The 17,665-nt window shown below is 42.7% G+C and overlaps 1 protein-coding gene across 1 annotated transcript in view; it reads left to right on the top strand.

Annotated features, from left to right (window-relative positions):
* The window catches only part of SHROOM4 (shroom family member 4), a 217,442-nt gene extending 201,799 nt beyond the window's left edge, over positions 1-15,643 (top strand). Inside the window, exons 6-9 of the mRNA XM_007450927.1 lie at positions 5,129-5,929; positions 10,533-10,713; positions 14,192-14,461; positions 15,374-15,643. Of these exons, the coding sequence (XP_007450989.1) occupies positions 5,129-5,929; positions 10,533-10,713; positions 14,192-14,461; positions 15,374-15,643 (1,522 nt within the window). The remainder of the gene's footprint in view (positions 1-5,128; positions 5,930-10,532; positions 10,714-14,191; positions 14,462-15,373) is intronic.
* Positions 15,644-17,665: the final 2,022 nt, after the last annotated feature.

The raw sequence follows: 17,665 nt of genomic DNA, 5'->3' as shown, positions 1-17,665 counted from the left end.
TCCTGTGCCCTGGCAAGGAAAGAGTGGTAAATTTGATGACTATCGTGGAGCAGGGTATTTCTCACCACAGCTGCAGGGCATTGGCCCAACTTGAGCCTTTGGATACGTTGCTTTCACCACCTGCATCTCATAAGATCTAGATTTGAGATGAAGGTGGGGAAGAACAGGAGAGGCAAGGACAGAAGGTAGGAATGTGTGTGCTGAGGGGTGGGACACATACTGTACAGATTGGAAACCAACCTAACTGGAACAAATAACTCTATCCCCAAACCTCTACCTCCAAACCACAACACTCCCATCTTTTTCACCCTGGACCTTTGTTTCCATAGTATGATCCCTGAACCACTGGTATTAGAATCCCTTCGGGAAATTGTTTAAAATGTAGATTCCTGGGCTCCACCACAAAGGTACTAAATCTCAATTTCTATTGATAGAAGTGGAGCCGAGGAATTTGCATTTTAAACAACATCTTCAGGTAATTCCAATTAAGAGCCACTTCGATTAGGAACAACTGCCTCAGACCAATGGTTTCCAACTTTTTGGATCACGCACCCTTCTCAGAAAGAATTGTTTTGAGCATTCACCTTTAATATGTGTTGGTAGTTTATTAATAAATTACTTATATCTACTAATGTTCTAATGTTTATGTTTTTAAATGCAAAAAACGGTGAGTTTTGCATTAGTATTCTTCGATGAGAATGGTCTCTGGTTTTCCTTTACGTATGTCCTAGTTGCTGGGTTTTGGTATTGATGTTATGCAAGATTCTTTTCTTCTCCCACTATTCTCTAGATTCCAGAAAGTGTAAATAGCATTGAGGTTGTCTGTTACTTGAAGGTTGGTAGAATTAACACAAGATCATGGGAGTGTGCTGTTTTTTTTGGTCAAATTTATCAAATTTTTTCCTATGATAACTGGTGGTTTAGATATTTCCGTTCTTCTGCAATTAGTTTTGGTAATTATGTTTTCCTAGAAAACTAAGTTTTCAAATCTGTTTTCATAGAGTAGAGCAAAGTGTTCTCTTACTCTTTTCATTTACTTTGTAACTGTGGTTATTTCTCCATTTCTAATTTTGTGCGTTTAGGGTTTTTAATTAGATTAGCAAGAGGTTTATCTGTTTTATGGTTTTATATTTTCTTTTGAAGAAAGCTTTTGGCTTTAATTATTAGTTTTATCATTTGTTTTCTAGTGTATTAATTTCTGCCATTAGTTTTATTTCTGCTTTGCTTGGGTCTATTTTTGTGGCTCTTAACTTCTTTTGTTGAAAGCATAATTCATTTGTTTTAATTTGTTTTTATGTATTAATATAAGTATTTAAGACTATCAATTTTCCTTTAATCATTGTTTTAATCAACCACATCCTCTTGCTTCTGATATTTTCATTGTTGTTATTTGTAGGTAGTCTACAATTTTAGATTAGATCTCCTCTTTGACTAGAGTGGGGAATATTTTCTCCCTTTTATTTTCTGTGTGCTAGAAGTATTTGTTTTTCATTTTGCTATTAATTTCTAGTGTTATTTTATTGTGACTAGATACAGTTTTGTCATCAGCTGAAAAAGTCTTATATTTTGTTTCTGCTTTTTCTACCTTTGTATTTTCTATATATTTGCTTTATGAATTTTGATGCTATGTTATTTGGTACATAAAGATTCAGGGTAATTAGATCTTAATTGTGTTTTCTAATCATTAATATTATAGTGCCCTTCTTTGTCTTGTTTATTGCTTTTTCCCTTTAATTCAACTTTTTTTATGATATGAGTATCATGGTCCTTGGGGTTTTTTTGGGAATTAGCTCAGTTATTAAATATTTATGGAATGCCTACTATGTGCCAGGCAGTAGGTACCAGATGAATGAGACACACAAGATCTCTGCCCTTGTGGGGGTGTATGCTCTGAGAAAGGCAAAATAGAAAAATGATAATTAAGGATAAGTTGTCTCTACTTTAGATAAGGTGGTCAGGAAAGGCCTCTCTGCCTGATAGCATTTATCATCCTATTACTTCCCACTCACCACCTTGTTTGTTTGTTTCCTGAGGCAGGAAATGCCAGGTGGAACAGTCTATACACAAGGGATTATTATAATCTTAAGGAGCTATAGGTGGGCTAAGGTCCAAATGAGAAGAGAATGGGGATGTGTGGCTATGAATTTCTGATCCACATGAGGGATGAGCTAGCCAGGATGGGGACTGCAGATGAGGGGAATGAAGGAGATTTTGCTTTCCATTCTATCTGACCTGGGCCACCATTATGTGTATTATTATTTTTTGAGGAAATATTCTCAGTCTTCAATGTGACTACTGAATGGATATTCTGTCTGATGATTTAATTGAACTGCTGGAATTTCCTGTCACTAGGCAGTACTTAGCATGATGCTGATTGCTCACAGACTACAGCAGGAAACCAGATCTTCTGGCTTAGAGGGCTTAACTCTTTAAACTCAGAGATTAAAGAGATGTCCTTTGCTTTGGTCCCTCTTTATTATACAGAAGTTTAACTTTTATACATATTTAAATAAACCTGGACTTGTTTTCCTTGCATATACTTTTCTATTACTTATGAGATGAGAGTCTTATTTCACCTCACAAGTCATAGTTTTTAAGCTTTCTGATAGTTTTTTCTTATAACTATAGAATATATATATACATATATACACATATAACACATATTAAAATTTTATACACACACACACACACCCTTAACTCTTGAATCTGAAATTTATTTTGGTGTATAATATATGGTGCAGCTCCAAATAACACTGCTCTGCAATTGTCTCAAAAATATCTATTAGGGCTTCCCTGGTGGCGCAGTGGTTGAGAGTCCGCCTGCCGATGCAGGGGACACGGGTTCGTGCCCCGGTCTGGGAAGATCCCACATGCCGCGGAGTGGCTGGGCCCGTGAGCTGTGGCCACTGAGCCTGCGCGTCTGGAGCCTGTGCTCCGCAACGGGAGAGGCCACAGCAGTGAGAGGCCCGCGTACCGCAAAAAAAAAAAAAAAAAAAAAATCTATTAAATAATCTGTATCTTCTTGTTATGGAAGGTGAATTATATATGACATTTTTATAAATAGTTTGATATGTTTCTGGACTTTCAATTATGTTCTATTAGTCAGTAAAACAGTTTTAATTATAATTGCTTTATATTATGCTTTATACCTTACTTACCCCCCATTTTTTCTGTAGCAAAATATGTTTTTTATTATACAGTAGTCCCCATGTATCTGTGGGAGATATATTCCAAGACCCCCAGTGGATGCCTGAAACCACAGATAGTACTGAACCCTATATATACTATGTTTCTTTTAAATACATACATACTGATGATAAAGTTTAATTTGTGAATTAGGTAGAGTAAGAGATTAACAGTAATAACTAATAATATAATAGAACATTATAACAAAATACTGTAATAAAAGTTATATGAATTCTGTCTCTCTCCTTGATCAACTTCCTCAACTCTGCCAGAAACGTGGCAGTGGCTTCTTCATTGACAGATGCAGCCTTTCCAGTAACTTTCCTGTTTTTCAGTCCAAACCTATTCCTAAATCTTTGTAACTATCTCTTACTTGCAGTAAATGGCTGAAGTCTCTTGTTTCAGGGGATCCCTTGCTGAAGTCTTCTTATAGGCTCCATGTTTTCTGGTGCAACACATTGCTTTCAGTCAGAACATGCTTTCTGTTCATGTCTTCCATCCACAAATTTAATGCCTTTCCATCTTACCTAAGCCCATGTCATGCACTCTGGCTGTAACTTTTGCAGTTTGAGGTATGACAGCAGGCATGAATTTCTTTTTCCTTCTTCTTGATTTGATGGATACAAGATTCGTTCTTACCATAGATCTTAGCAACCTCAGCATATGATTTTTTCCCTTTCCTTATTAAGTCAAGAACATTCACCTTTTCACTTAAAGGAAGCACTTTACGGCTTCTCTTTGGCAGATCTAAATTGCCAGCATCTCTACTCTTAGGCCTTGGGGCCATTATTAAGTAAAATAAGGTTTACTTGAACACAAGCACTGTGACAGTCCATCTGATAACCTAAGACAGCTACTAAGTGACTAATGGGTGGGATCTGCTGGACAAAGGGATGATTTAAGCCCTGGGCAGGATGGAGCAGGACGGCGGGAGATTTCATCACACTACTCAGAATAGTGTGCACTTCAAAACTTATGAATTGTTTATTTTGGGAATTTTTCATTTACTATTTTTTGGACTGTGGTTGACTACAGGTAGCTGAAACCTTGGAAAGTGAAACAGCGGACAAATGGGGACTACCATATCCTGCTTTATTTTGCAAGTTAACAGAAAAATTCTATAGTTAAAAGTCCTGGTGAGAATTCTGATTGGAACTGCATTAGAAGGATATATTTTAAATCCAAAATAACAGATATTTGTGAATGGCCTGCTCGATGTTTTTTGGTACAAGTATAAGGACATGGACAGAAAGTATACATGCCAAATTCATGATATAGCTTGCATGTAGAGAGGCAGCAGGGGAATAGAAGTGGGGAGTGAAACAAAGGATATTATTATTTTAAAAATTCATGAAGCATAGATGGTAAAGTATTAAAATGTGCTAATTGTGGGCAGTAGGTGGGAACATGAATATTTATTATGACAATCTCTGTATGTTTTTAAACATTTGAAATGTTTCATAATTAAAAACAAAACAAAAACAACAGATGTAGCAGGATAACCACACTTGCAAGCCCCAGAACACAACACATTTGTGTGGGGTGGTGTGTATATCCAGACTTTGGAGTTAGACTCTCCATGTTCAAATCCTAGCTCTGTTACTTACCAGCTTTATGACGCTGAGCAATGACTTAACCTGCCCATGCCTCAGTTTCCCCAGCTATAAAATCAGGACAATAATAATAGCTACTTCCTAGGGTTATTGTGAGCATTAAATAAGTTAAGACATGGAAAGCACTTAAAACAGTCTCTGGCACTTAGTATGCACTCAGTAAGTGTTAGCTATCAGTATTATATAGCATATATTATTATTACTACACTTACTACCTGTATTATATTGTTTTGTGGCTGTTTTAAATTTTACATAAATGATGTTATCCAAAATTATGGGACCATCTGCAACGTGCTTGCTTTATACAATCTTTATCTGCTGTTTTGCAGGGAAATGGCTCATTCCAAGGCTAGCTTTTCATGGGCAACCCCCTTCCATCCTTGCTTTGAGAACCCAGCACTGGACTTGTCAAGCTATCGAGCATTCTCTTCTCTTGACCTCCTTGGAGACTTCAAGCACTCCTCAAAAAAACCAGAGGAAACCTCCGTTTATGAAGAGGAGAGCTCCCTAGCCTCCATGCCCCGCCCACTGCGGGGCCGGGCCTTCTCAGAGAGCCACATCAGCTTGGATCCTCAGAGCTCCCGGGCCTGGGGGCAGCATAGGAAGGAGCTCTTTACCAAAGTTGACGAGATCCAGCCAGATCCTCTGGGTGCCAGGAAGAAGGCCTTTCCTCCTCCTCGCCCTCCTCCTCCCAACTGGGAGAAGTACAGGCTCTTTCGTGCAGCCCAGCAGCAGCAGCAACAGCAGCAGAAGCAGCAAAAGCAGCAGCGAGAGGAGGAGGAAGAGGAGGAGGAAGAGGAAGAAGAGGAAGAGGGGGTAGAGGAGGAGGGGGAGGAGGAAGAGCTGCCACCCCAGTATTTCAGTTCAGAAACCACTGGTTCCAGTGCCCTCAATCCTGAGGAGGTCCTGGAGCAGCCCCAACCGCTGGGCTTTGGCCACCTGGAGGCTTCAAGGCAGGGCTCACAAAGCCTTCCAGCAGAGCAAGAGTCCTTTGCTCTCCATTCCAGCAATTTCCTGCCTTCAGTAAGGGGCCATTTGGGATCTCAAGCTGAGAAGGCTCTGCCCCCTTGCTATTATGGCATTGGTGGGCTTTGGAGAACATCAGAGCAGGAGACCACTGATTCCCCCAAGTAAGTGTTTATGAAAGACGTTAGGTCCCTGAAGAGGTGGCAGCATGAGTTTGAATTCCACCTTCACCATTTGCCAGCTGTGTGACCTTGGGCTGGTCAGTTAAACTATTTCCAGCCTCAGTTTTCTCACCTGGAAAATGGGCATGATGATACATGGTTGTTGTGAATATGAGGATAATCCACGTAAAAGACATAGCCCCATACTTAGCACATAGTAGGTACTCAGTAAATGTCATTGATGTTCTTATCCCTAAATATCACTATCAAGGTACTATATTTATATTTTTCTAGTTTTTCTTTAAGGTATGCATCAGTTTCTGGCCCCTGAGCAATAAGGCATTAAACTGTTATTGCCTTGTGGCCTTTTCCAGAAGCCTGGCTCAGGTCCTTTTCTGCCTTTTCTGCTGCTTGATCTCTAGAACAAGAGGCCAGCTCACAACCTGACCTGCTTCTGCTCTAGGACCTGTCTGAGCTTCTAAACTCTTCCCCCACCCCCCAGCATCAAAGGTGTTCCGGGGTTGAATGCTTTATGCCCTGACCATTCCTTACAATAGCCAAAGGCATTCTTTTCATCTTCCACTGTCTCCATCACCCCCACCCTTGTTTCCTCTGCCTCTTTGCATTTGCTTCAGTGGGCAAATGGTAGTACCAAAAGTGGTAGTTGACAGGGTCAGCTGTCTGGGCAGAGAGGCTGCAGAAGGAGTGTACTCTGGCCACAGAACTGTTCCCTTCACTGTGCCAATGCTCACTGGCGTGCCCCACAATGTGTGGTTGTCCTCTTTGCTCCAAAACAAAAGAGCTTTGGCTTTCGGCTCTGCCAATCCTCCTGCAGAGAGCTCCATAGACTCTCTGCTGGGGATGGGGATGAGGGGCAGGTGTCTATCCTTTCAGTGCTTCCTTTAAATACCTTTAAAGAAGGAACTTGCCTGAGACTTGTTGCTATTAGAAGTACCTTGTTATTGTGTCTTTTACTGATGGACAAATCCATTACTTGACTATCTGGAGCTAGTTGACAAATTTTCCAGCCTAAGGTGCCACAGGCACAGCACTTACAGGGCCTGGCTCCCAGACACTATGAGAATTTGTCAGATCCCTAGTGGCTGCTTCTCAAGCTGCCCATCTAGCTGGGGGGGTATTCTTATTGTAATTAGAAAACATTTGTGGAAAGTGACTGTGGATTGTTACCTATCACAGCAGAGAGAAGAGAAGGCAACCTAGCACATAGTAGGCACTTAATATTTCTGAAGAAAGAATGAATAAATGAATGAATGATCACGTATTAAGCATTTGATATGTGTCAGACACTGCTAGTCATTTTATATCTATTATTTCATTGAATTCTCCCAATGGCCCTATGGGCCATTATTATCCCCATTTGACAGATGCGGAAACTAAAGCTGAGTAAAATAAGGGACCACCTAACTCAGAATTACACAGAAAAGATTCAAAGCCAGATCTTACTCCAAAATCTATGCTTCTTTTGCCATCCTAGGCAGCCTCTCTCAGGGAGATCTGGCTCCTGTAGTAGCCAGGCCTTTACTTAGACCTCCTGTCCCCTAGAAGGCAATGTGTACCAGAGGTAGTAGTCACAGGCCCCAGGCTTACCCCTTTCAGCCTCCTAGTCCTTCCTCCTTTATGTACCTCCATTCATCTTGGCACCTTGTCCAGAGAGAAGGAAATTGCTATTACTAGAGATCTTGTAACTTGTTGCACAGATTTTTTTTTCTTAATGACTATGGGATGCAAGGGGAAACATTTGTTTGCATACAAGCCTGGCTTGTGGCTGCAAAAAATCAATTATAGATGCTTCTTTGAGTGATGGAGATTTAAGGAAAAACATCATTCCCGACATAGCTAATATTTTTTTGCCTCTTTACTATGTGCCAAGTATTGTTCTAAGCACATTTGTTTATTGACTGATTTAATCTTCACAACAAGCCTATGAAATAGATACCATTAGTTTCCTACAGTTTTTAGATGAGAAAAGTGAGACACAGGGATATAAATTAAGTTGCAGAAGATCACAGATAGCCAGAACCCAGATAGTCTGGCTCACTGTGCCAACTACATCACTCCAGGATCTCTGGGCTCCTCAAGAAGATCCTATTCCAGACCCTCAGAGAGCACAGGGTTCTACCCAGCAGGAAGTGCCTTTAAGGTTTTGTAAGGAAAAGTAGTGTTAAGGGCAAGTAGATGTGTAATATTTTGAATCTAAAATGCAAAAAAAAAAGACATCCTAATTTCAGCCATGTTAAACTAGAGTCTCTCTGTAACCCACATACTCTTTAGTTACAAAACGTTAGGATACATGTAGAAGCAGGTGAGTGGAATTATTGAGCATTGGTTAAATCTGATAACTCTGATTCAATTACAGGTATAGTTTGCTTTATGGACTCTATGCATTTTCTCTCAGTGCTCTGGAGAAGGAATCTTATTTTTGCAACAAAGTTCATTATCAAGGTCAAATTATGTTCTCATAGATCTCCTATAACCTCTGCTCTATTAATGGAGAATATGAGGAAAGGAGCCCTAGAACACAGTGCCTGATATGATACACTATAATATAGTACAGGACCATGTCTGCTAGGAAACTGAGTCTCTAATTAGCACATCCTTTTTCAAAATGTTTCTCCAGTTTTATTGAGATATAATTGACAGATAGCCACATCCTTTTTTTAAAAAAAATTCTGTGCTTTCTTTCAGTACTTTCTGACTTTCAACTCACACACATGCCCCTAAATATTTTTCTTATAGGTAGGAATTCCCTAAATTCATACATTTATATTTCCTCCAGAATGTTCTCTCTTCTCTGCTAACATAGATACAGTCCAGCCAGAAAATTCCTTACATGCAGGGTTTTATGTGATGTCAAGTTGACCCTTCAGCAGTATAGTATAGTGGCTAAAAGCACAGATTCTGGAGTTAGGTCACCTAGGTCTAAATCACGGGTCTGCCATTTACTGTCGTGATCCCAGGAAAGTCACTTTACCTCTCAGTGCCTCATGTTCCTTATCCACAAAATGGTTGTCATGAGCATTACATTTTATGTCTATATTTACACACACACACACACACACACACACACACACACACACACACACACACACACACATGTATATGTCTTAGGACAGCTCCTGGGCATAGTAAGCACTATGTGAATGTTAGCTAGTAGTGCTCTTTTATCAGTGCTATCAGCTTAAAAACCTACATGTAAAATGAATACCTAGGATGAGCAATATTGGTATGCCCAAATTTCTTTTGTGTGATGAATTAGGAAACAGCATAGCATGAATCAGTAAATAGCTGTGGAGCCTTTTACCCATTATTTTTGACCTTTATCTAAGAGCTGCAAATAGCTTCAAAAATGACTAATGAGTTTCTCCTATTTTTCCTTTCAAACAGCTAGAGGTTAGTGAAGGGGCAGTGACACAGACAGGTGGAGGGTAGGGATGGCTGGTAGGCAACAAGAACATGGGGGGGGGTGGGTCTCCCCTTTACATAAACCATAGGCAGAATTATTTGCCCCTCCATCACTGAACACTAACAATGAAGCATTTCATTTCTTTCCTCACATCAGACCAGAAGCTTTGATGGCAGAAGAGTCCAAACCTAAGCCAGCATGGAGCCAGAGCTACTTCTTTCCTGAGGAGAAGTTCTCTTTCATGGGCTGGGGCTCTGAGAAGCAGCACCTCAACCCCGCAGCCTTCAGTGAACCCAAGACAACAGGGTCTGCTGTTACACTTGTCAAGCCCCTGGGCACCACTGGTTCCATTTCCCCCCATTTCATTCTGCAACCATGGAGGAGGCTGGGACCATTGGGGATATGCCAGAAGTTGAGAGATGTTATCCCTTCTCAGGCCAAAGGCCTGCCCCACCTCAGGCAATCTCAGAAGAGCTCATGAGAGATGTGATGGGCCATGAAAAGTCTCTGGCAGGGGTGCTAAACTCATCCTCCAACACGGTGACCACTGCTGAGGTCATAGGTGACCTCTTTGCTGTGGGAGAGATGCAGTGGAGGGGTTATTTCAAGCAGGAGTGGCACCACCAGGAAAGGTGAAATGATGAGCGTGTCCAGGAAAGCCATGGAGTGCCTTTATAAGCAAGCAGACTAGATAGAGCCAGGTTGGGCTGGCATCCAGGATGGGTAGGATGGAGCCCAACAGCCTTATAGGACAAATAGCTAAGGTCTCAGACATGTCCCTACCACTTAGCCCCTCCCACAGGATCCATATACTGGGACCCTGAACCAAGGGGAATCATTGATGATCAGAAGCCTGGAACTTTAGGGGCCTGCTAGTTTTTTCTGGATTTTATTGGGGTGTTAATGACCAAACCCACTGATCTCTAAAGAAGTCCCCCCAGCTGTGGAAGTCAGGGATGTAGAAATAGCCTTCTAAGTTCTTAAAGTTGGCCTTGACTTGGTTTCTAGAGAGCCTTCACATGGCCTGTTTATGTTTGAACAGTGCCTCCCCGTCCATTATTTCCTTATTTCATAACTCCTTGGTGAAGCAGGGTCCCATTTTATAAATGAGGAAATTAAGAAGCAGAAAGGTCAGCAGGCTGTCAACAGAGGTGCTCAGATGGTCATTTTTTGTTTCCACAGACAAGAGTTTCAGCACTTCTCACCTCCCCAGGGTGCCCCAGGGATCCCTACCTCTTATTCAGCTTATTACAATATTTCTGTGGCCAAAGCAGAGCTGCTGAACAAGTTGAAAGACCAACCCGAGATGGCAGAGATTGGCCTGGGAGAGGAGGAAATTGACCACGAACTGGCTCAAAAAAAGGTGAAGTTTTTGGCATGCCTTAGAGATTTACTGCATTTAGCTTGAGTGTGTCTGGAGGTTGACCTGCCCTCTACACCATCCAGAATATCTTGGTACATTCCTGTATTTTCAATATGGAAATCAAATGGCCTGTCTAGCTTTCTCATAAATGCAACCTTAGTCTCTTTTTGATCCAGTCAATAATAGTAATAATAGTATAGTAATCATCATCATCATCATCATCACAGTGTCTCTCAAATCCTAAAACCAACTCTATAAGATAGACATTACTGTCTTCTTTTTACCAGTTGAGAGGACCAGATTGCTCAGGGTTACAGACTAAGTGTTGATCCAGGACTCAAAGTCAAGACTCTCTGACTTTCTACTCTGAAATAAGCCAGCCTTGTAAGTAACTCACTACCCAAGGCACATCAGAGTTTTTGCCAGTGAGCGCTAACCAATGGCAGCCATTGATTTTATTCTGTGTAACTTTCAGAGAGAGAGCAGACTGGCCAAGAAAGAAAAGGAAAAATTATAGGCCAGTCAACTTTAATATTTATTTGCAAGGATAGTCAATCATCTCTTAAAAGTACTGAAATAGACAAATGGAGATGATGTTGTTCTGAAGCCTCCCCTTTCTTCCTCTAAGTACCACTAGCCTGGGTTTCTAATCAAATTCCTGGAATCACTTTGTCCTCCCTGCACTTACCTCTTTTATTTTATAAGCAAATGGGGTTTCCATGGCAACCTCAAAGGCCCAATTTACCACTTTGTAGACATCTGAACTCAATGCAAATTGCTCTTCTGCCCGTATTTCTTATTCAGGACATGACCTGTACAAAAGCTCAAGGCCATTTGCAAGAGACCCCCACCACTTTCCAATCTGAAGCAAAATGTCAGGGAAAGAATAGGAAGCATGGTGGCATCAGAGTTTTATTGATCCAGGTGCCTGCTTCCTTGGATTCCATGTTTCCTAAGTATGACAGGGCTGCTCCTGGCTCACTCAGGATTTTTTTATTAGGAGCAAACCTAATAAATTTCTGATGAGGAGAAAAGAGACATGATCAGAAATGGCAAAGCACAGAACAGCAGATAGTGACTTGAAGTGATTGTGGGTGGGCTAAGACAGTTTTTGTCTCTGAGGAAAATAGGTGAGGAAGGTCACCAATTTGTAATATCCCAGAAAAGCCACTCAGCTCTAGCTGGGTCTGTGATGACTCCACAGCTCTAACCACTACCCTTTCCCCAGAGTTGAAGTTTAGGTTATAAAGCCCAAGTGCTGAGAAACAAAGGGCTCTGTCCACTTTCTTCCTTCCAGATCTATGGGACCTAAGAGCTGGGGGTAGGTAGGTGATTTTCCAAGTTGATCATTTGGCCCCCAGCCCTCCCTTGTCCCTGGCACTGAGTTTTGTTTGGGAAAGCAGAGGGTGCGGATATAACTGGGAGCTTCTTGGCATCTAATTGTGTTGCCTCATTCATATCATTGATCCTTAATTTCCAGTGGGTTTTGGAAATTTCCCTAAATGTAAACCTATTACACTTTACACTAAGATCATGGTGAGCTCCTGACTTTTGACCAGTTCTGAATTATGACACCTGGCCCAGACCCAGAGCAGGCTCTCTTGTCCTTTGTCACCTTCGATATCTCTAAATAAAGGAGGAGAAAAGAATATACTGTACATAACTACAAGCTTATGCTCCCAGAGTGCCTGAGCAGGAATAGTAATAAAACACTGAAGCATACTTCCTATATAGAAGACACTATTCTAAGCATGTAGTATGTATTAAGTCATTTCATTCTCATAACAACACTATGAGGTAAGTAATATTGTTACCCCATCTTTTAGATGGTGAAATTGAGGCACAGAGAGGTTGAGTAACTTGCTCAAGTTTACACCATTACTTTGTGGCAGAGCTAGGGTCCAAACCCAGGTAGTCTGGAACTAGAGTCCATGCCATTGACCATAATGCAATACTGACTGCAAAGGCTGGGAGAAACCTGGGACAGGTCTATTCTTGTCAGGATCTTGCAGCTAGACAGGTATCCATTAGCTCAGAGTGCCAGGTGGTGGTGGTGGTGGTGGTAGTAGTAGTAGTAATAGTAGAAGTAGTAGTAGTAACAGCATCAATAAACATATATTGAGCACTTAACGTGCCAGGCACAATACTAAGTACTTTACTTCTATGATCACATCTAACCCTCACAACAATGGACGGTTGGTGGGGGGCACTTCTCCAATTTACGGATGAGGAAACAGAAGTCTCAGTGGGATTGGGTATCTTGCCCAAGGTCACACAGTTTGGAGGATGTGGAATTGGAATCCAGGCATCTCTGACTCTAAAACTCCACTCTACCACACTACCTTCCTGTGAGTGCAGTCCCACAACTGGTTACACCTATAGGGGAGACAAATGGGAAGACACAAGCAGTCCTTCCCTTGAGAAACTTACAGTCAGTAGTAGGAGAGGGATCAGATGCACACACAGGAAACAGAAAGTGAACAACCTCAAATTACACTCAAGGTTCTCATTCTAAAAGACTGGAGAGTTTAGAAAAGAAAAAGATCATTGAGAGAGGAGTTATGGGGGCAGGGGCTTCCAGCAGGGAGGGTAGGGGCAAAGCTGGGCTCTGAAGAAAGAATGGGAATAGCCAAAGTGAAGGAAGAGATAAAGAGCTGGCAGAACTGCATAAGCAAATCAGGAATATAAGAATGAGTGTTGTGAACACAGCATGAAGGGCTAATCCTCAGAGGTTCTGAGGAGTGAGATTAGAATGGTAGGGTGAGGCCAGACTGAATCATAATCATAGCAGTTGCTTTTACTGAGCACTTAGTCTGTGCTAAACCCTTGGTATGCATTATCTCATTGAACCCTTATTACAATTCAGTGAAGTAGGTACTGCAGTTACCCCATTCTGCAGATAAAGAAAGCAAAACTCCATACAGAAATTCACCTAAGGTCACACAGCTAGGAAGTGGCAGAGCTAGCAGTCAAACCTAGTCATTGTGACTCCAGGACTCACACTTTTATCCAAAAGACCTCAAGAGCCAAGCTGAGTGGGGGAAGATCTAGCACAGTGTCATCAACATCAGAGGTACTGAAAGGGATTGAAGGAGAATGAATGAAGTAATAGGCAAACACTTGATGGCAGTGCTTTTCTTACCTATGCTCTCACAAGCATTTCTGTTTATTAAATAGCCTCAGCAAGTATTTAGTAAGTTACATTTGGCAAACGAGAACTAGCCAATGGGTACCACTCATCTAATGCCAAGAAGTTTGGTGGTGACAGAGATTCCTAGCAGATCTGAAGAGATGGGAAAAAAGGTGCCTGTCCAGAAAACTGGAATTGCTCACGACTTGCTCAGGTTTCCTTTGTTTCTGGTGACTAGGGTAGAGCCCGCCTTCAGTTATTTAGATCTCAAAACAGCGGTTCCAGGGACAGATCCGTTTCTGTCAGTCCCCATTCTCATCCATTGCTTCTCCTGTTTATTTCTCCTAGATTCAGCTCATCGAAAGCATTAGCAGAAAACTTTCTGTCCTGCAGGAGGCCCAGCGAGGATTGCTGGAGGACATCACTGCCAATTCTGCCCTTGGGGAGGAGGTGGAGACCAACCTAAAAGCCGTCTGCAAATCCAATGAGTTTGAAAAATACCGTTTGTTTATTGGGGACCTGGACAAAGTAGTCAACCTGTTGCTGTCACTCTCTGGTCGACTGGCCCGTGTGGAAAATGCTCTCAACAGCATCGATTCAGAGGCCAACCAGGAGAAGGTAGGGTTGAGGTCTCCAGGGTGTGGATGGAGGGAAGTGCCATCTGCTTCTTCCCAGGGATCCCTCTTTCAAGTTTGGCTAGTCTGGAGGCAGCAGAGCATAGTGTAAAGAGTATGGGCACTGGCTTTTAAGTGGAAATTCTGACTTTACCACTAAGTAACTGTGTGATTGTGGGCAATTCACTTAACCTCGCTCTGTCTCCATCCCTTCAAAAATAGGGTAAACACACTACCTACCTCATGGGGTTGTGAAACTTAAATTGGATAATCCATGTTAATGACTTAAAACATAGCCTGGAACAAGATAAACACTAAATCATTGCTAGTTGCCAGTACTAGTAGTAGTAATAGTAGCAAGTAGTTGAGATTGGGAGTCTGTCAATTTCATAGGTTGGGACACTCTGCATAATTCCTGAACCCAAATGGCATTGCCTTTTTCTATCCAGTGGTTCTTGGATACAAATTTGAACCCACAGTGAAAGGCACATATGCTTGTGCATACACACATGGATACATACACACACACACACACACACACTCACACAGAGACACACACTGTTTTGAAAGTATCGTCACAGCGATGTTTTTTTTTTTTACCGGATGGAAGGTGTACAAGCTGGCTTTGTCAGAGCCTTCCCCCACCCCAATCCCAGTGGTGGTCCACAGATTAACAACAGTTTAGAGATAGAAAGAGGTGATTGCTCATCCCCCATCCAGAATTGCTGTCATGTTTATCCTCCCCTTGCTACAGGAAAGAAAGGCTTTTGCATGAAGGTGGACTTCAGGGCAAGAAATCTAGGACTGATCACTGAGCAAAGGGGCTAGTGGCTTTGTGGGAGCATCACTGGTGGAGCACTGGGTCGGGCAGATGACTGGTCATTGGGATAGCCTTATTGGTCTTCTGCTTCCCCAGTTGGTGCTGATAGAGAAGAAGCAGCAGCTGACAGGGCAGTTGGCAGATGCCAAGGAGCTGAAGGAGCACATGGAGCGACGGGAGAAGCTGGTGTTTGGTATGGTCTCCCGCTATCTGCCTCAGGACCAGCTCCAAGATTACCAGCACTTTGTGAAGATGAAATCTGCTCTCATCATTGAACAGCGAGAGCTGGAAGAGAAGATCAAGCTCGGAGAAGAGCAACTCAAATGTCTCAGGGAGAGCCTACTCCTGGGGCCCAGTAATTTCTAATTCCACCAGCAGACTGCCTGCACCATCCCTGCCCCGCCATAATGGGAAACGCTTTCAATCCTTGTTAGCACTTTGTTAGCAAGTAGATAACAGTTAGTTAGCAGTTTGTTCCATATTCTCTACCCTGGATGTCTCTCACTACCCCTTAACCTAGCAGTGTTCCCAACCAGCTAAGAGGACCTGGGGAGGCACCAAGCTTCTACCCAAGGGAGTAGAAGCTCACACCACACATGGATACATACACACACACACACACACACACTCACACAGAGACACACACTGTTTTGAAAGTATCGTCACAGCGATGTTTTTTTTTTTTACCGGATGGAAGGTGTACAAGCTGGCTTTGTCAGAGCCTTCCCCCACCCCAATCCCAGTGGTGGTCCACAGATTAACAACAGTTTAGAGATAGAAAGAGGTGATTGCTCATCCCCCATCCAGAATTGCTGTCATGTTTATCCTCCCCTTGCTACAGGAAAGAAAGGCTTTTGCATGAAGGTGGACTTCAGGGCAAGAAATCTAGGACTGATCACTGAGCAAAGGGGCTAGTGGCTTTGTGGGAGCATCACTGGTGGAGCACTGGGTCGGGCAGATGACTGGTCATTGGGATAGCCTTATTGGTCTTCTGCTTCCCCAGTTGGTGCTGATAGAGAAGAAGCAGCAGCTGACAGGGCAGTTGGCAGATGCCAAGGAGCTGAAGGAGCACATGGAGCGACGGGAGAAGCTGGTGTTTGGTATGGTCTCCCGCTATCTGCCTCAGGACCAGCTCCAAGATTACCAGCACTTTGTGAAGATGAAATCTGCTCTCATCATTGAACAGCGAGAGCTGGAAGAGAAGATCAAGCTCGGAGAAGAGCAACTCAAATGTCTCAGGGAGAGCCTACTCCTGGGGCCCAGTAATTTCTAATTCCACCAGCAGACTGCCTGCACCATCCCTGCCCCGCCATAATGGGAAACGCTTTCAATCCTTGTTAGCACTTTGTTAGCAAGTAGATAACAGTTAGTTAGCAGTTTGTTCCATATTCTCTACCCTGGATGTCTCTCACTACCCCTTAACCTAGCAGTGTTCCCAACCAGCTAAGAGGACCTGGGGAGGCACCAAGCTTCTACCCAAGGGAGTAGAAGCAAGAAGCAGGAGCTGCAGCAAAGTGTGATCATACAACCACACTCTCCTTCCCACAGTTTGCACAGCCAAGCATTCACCACACACAGGACCAACAAAGTGCCTTCATTATCCTTTGTATTAGGACACCAGGAACATCATGTACTCAGCCCCTCCCACACACACACCATCATCAGCCTTTGAAGTCTCAGAGAGAAGTTGCCTGTGCAGCTCCACTCTTCCCCAGGGCTTGTGGCCCAGCCATTTCCCACAGAGATCTGGCTGTCTTGAGGGCATTCACCTACCACCAGCTTCAGGGCCTCACCCCAGCTTTGCAGTAGGAAGCACAGAAGGAGAAATGACATTTAACAGAATGTGAGCAGAGGTTGGGAATCAGCTGATGCCCTGCTAGAAGGAGCTATGCTTAAACAAACTGTCTCTACCCCTGCCTTCCCCATTATCTAGCTGAGGGGGAGGAGGCCTATCTCCAGCCCCAGCTAGTGTGGCCCTCGTCCTGTCCTAAGACTTTGGCCTACCACTTCCTGTTTCATCTTGCCTTTTCACTGCTGGGAGTTATAGGTGCCTACCCTAAGGGCTTCACACTATGGGCCATGAATAGCTCTACTAAAGCTGACTTCTGGATACATCTTTTATTATTGGGGGGAGGGGGTTGTTGTTATATTTTAAATGGCCTTTTGATTTTATTTATTTTTATGTCTTGATGGTTTATTTTTCTTTTTTAACTAATAAGGTAAGAAGAGGGGAGTTGGAGAGGGAAAAGTTAGCCCAGAAGGAAAGCATTTTCTGCAGATCAGCCTGAATTCACCATGGCTAGGTAAGCAAGTGCCAAGGCCTTGAATTCTTCCCACCATAGCTAACAAGTGTCTAAGGAAGGAGTTCTCACTTCAAGCTCAGTTTCC

Source organism: Lipotes vexillifer, unplaced genomic scaffold, assembly GCF_000442215.2.
Source record: "Lipotes vexillifer unplaced genomic scaffold, Lipotes_vexillifer_v1.1 scaffold129, whole genome shotgun sequence".
Taxonomy (NCBI): Eukaryota; Metazoa; Chordata; class Mammalia; order Artiodactyla; family Lipotidae; genus Lipotes; species Lipotes vexillifer.
This window is presented reverse-complemented; position numbering and strand designations above follow the sequence as displayed.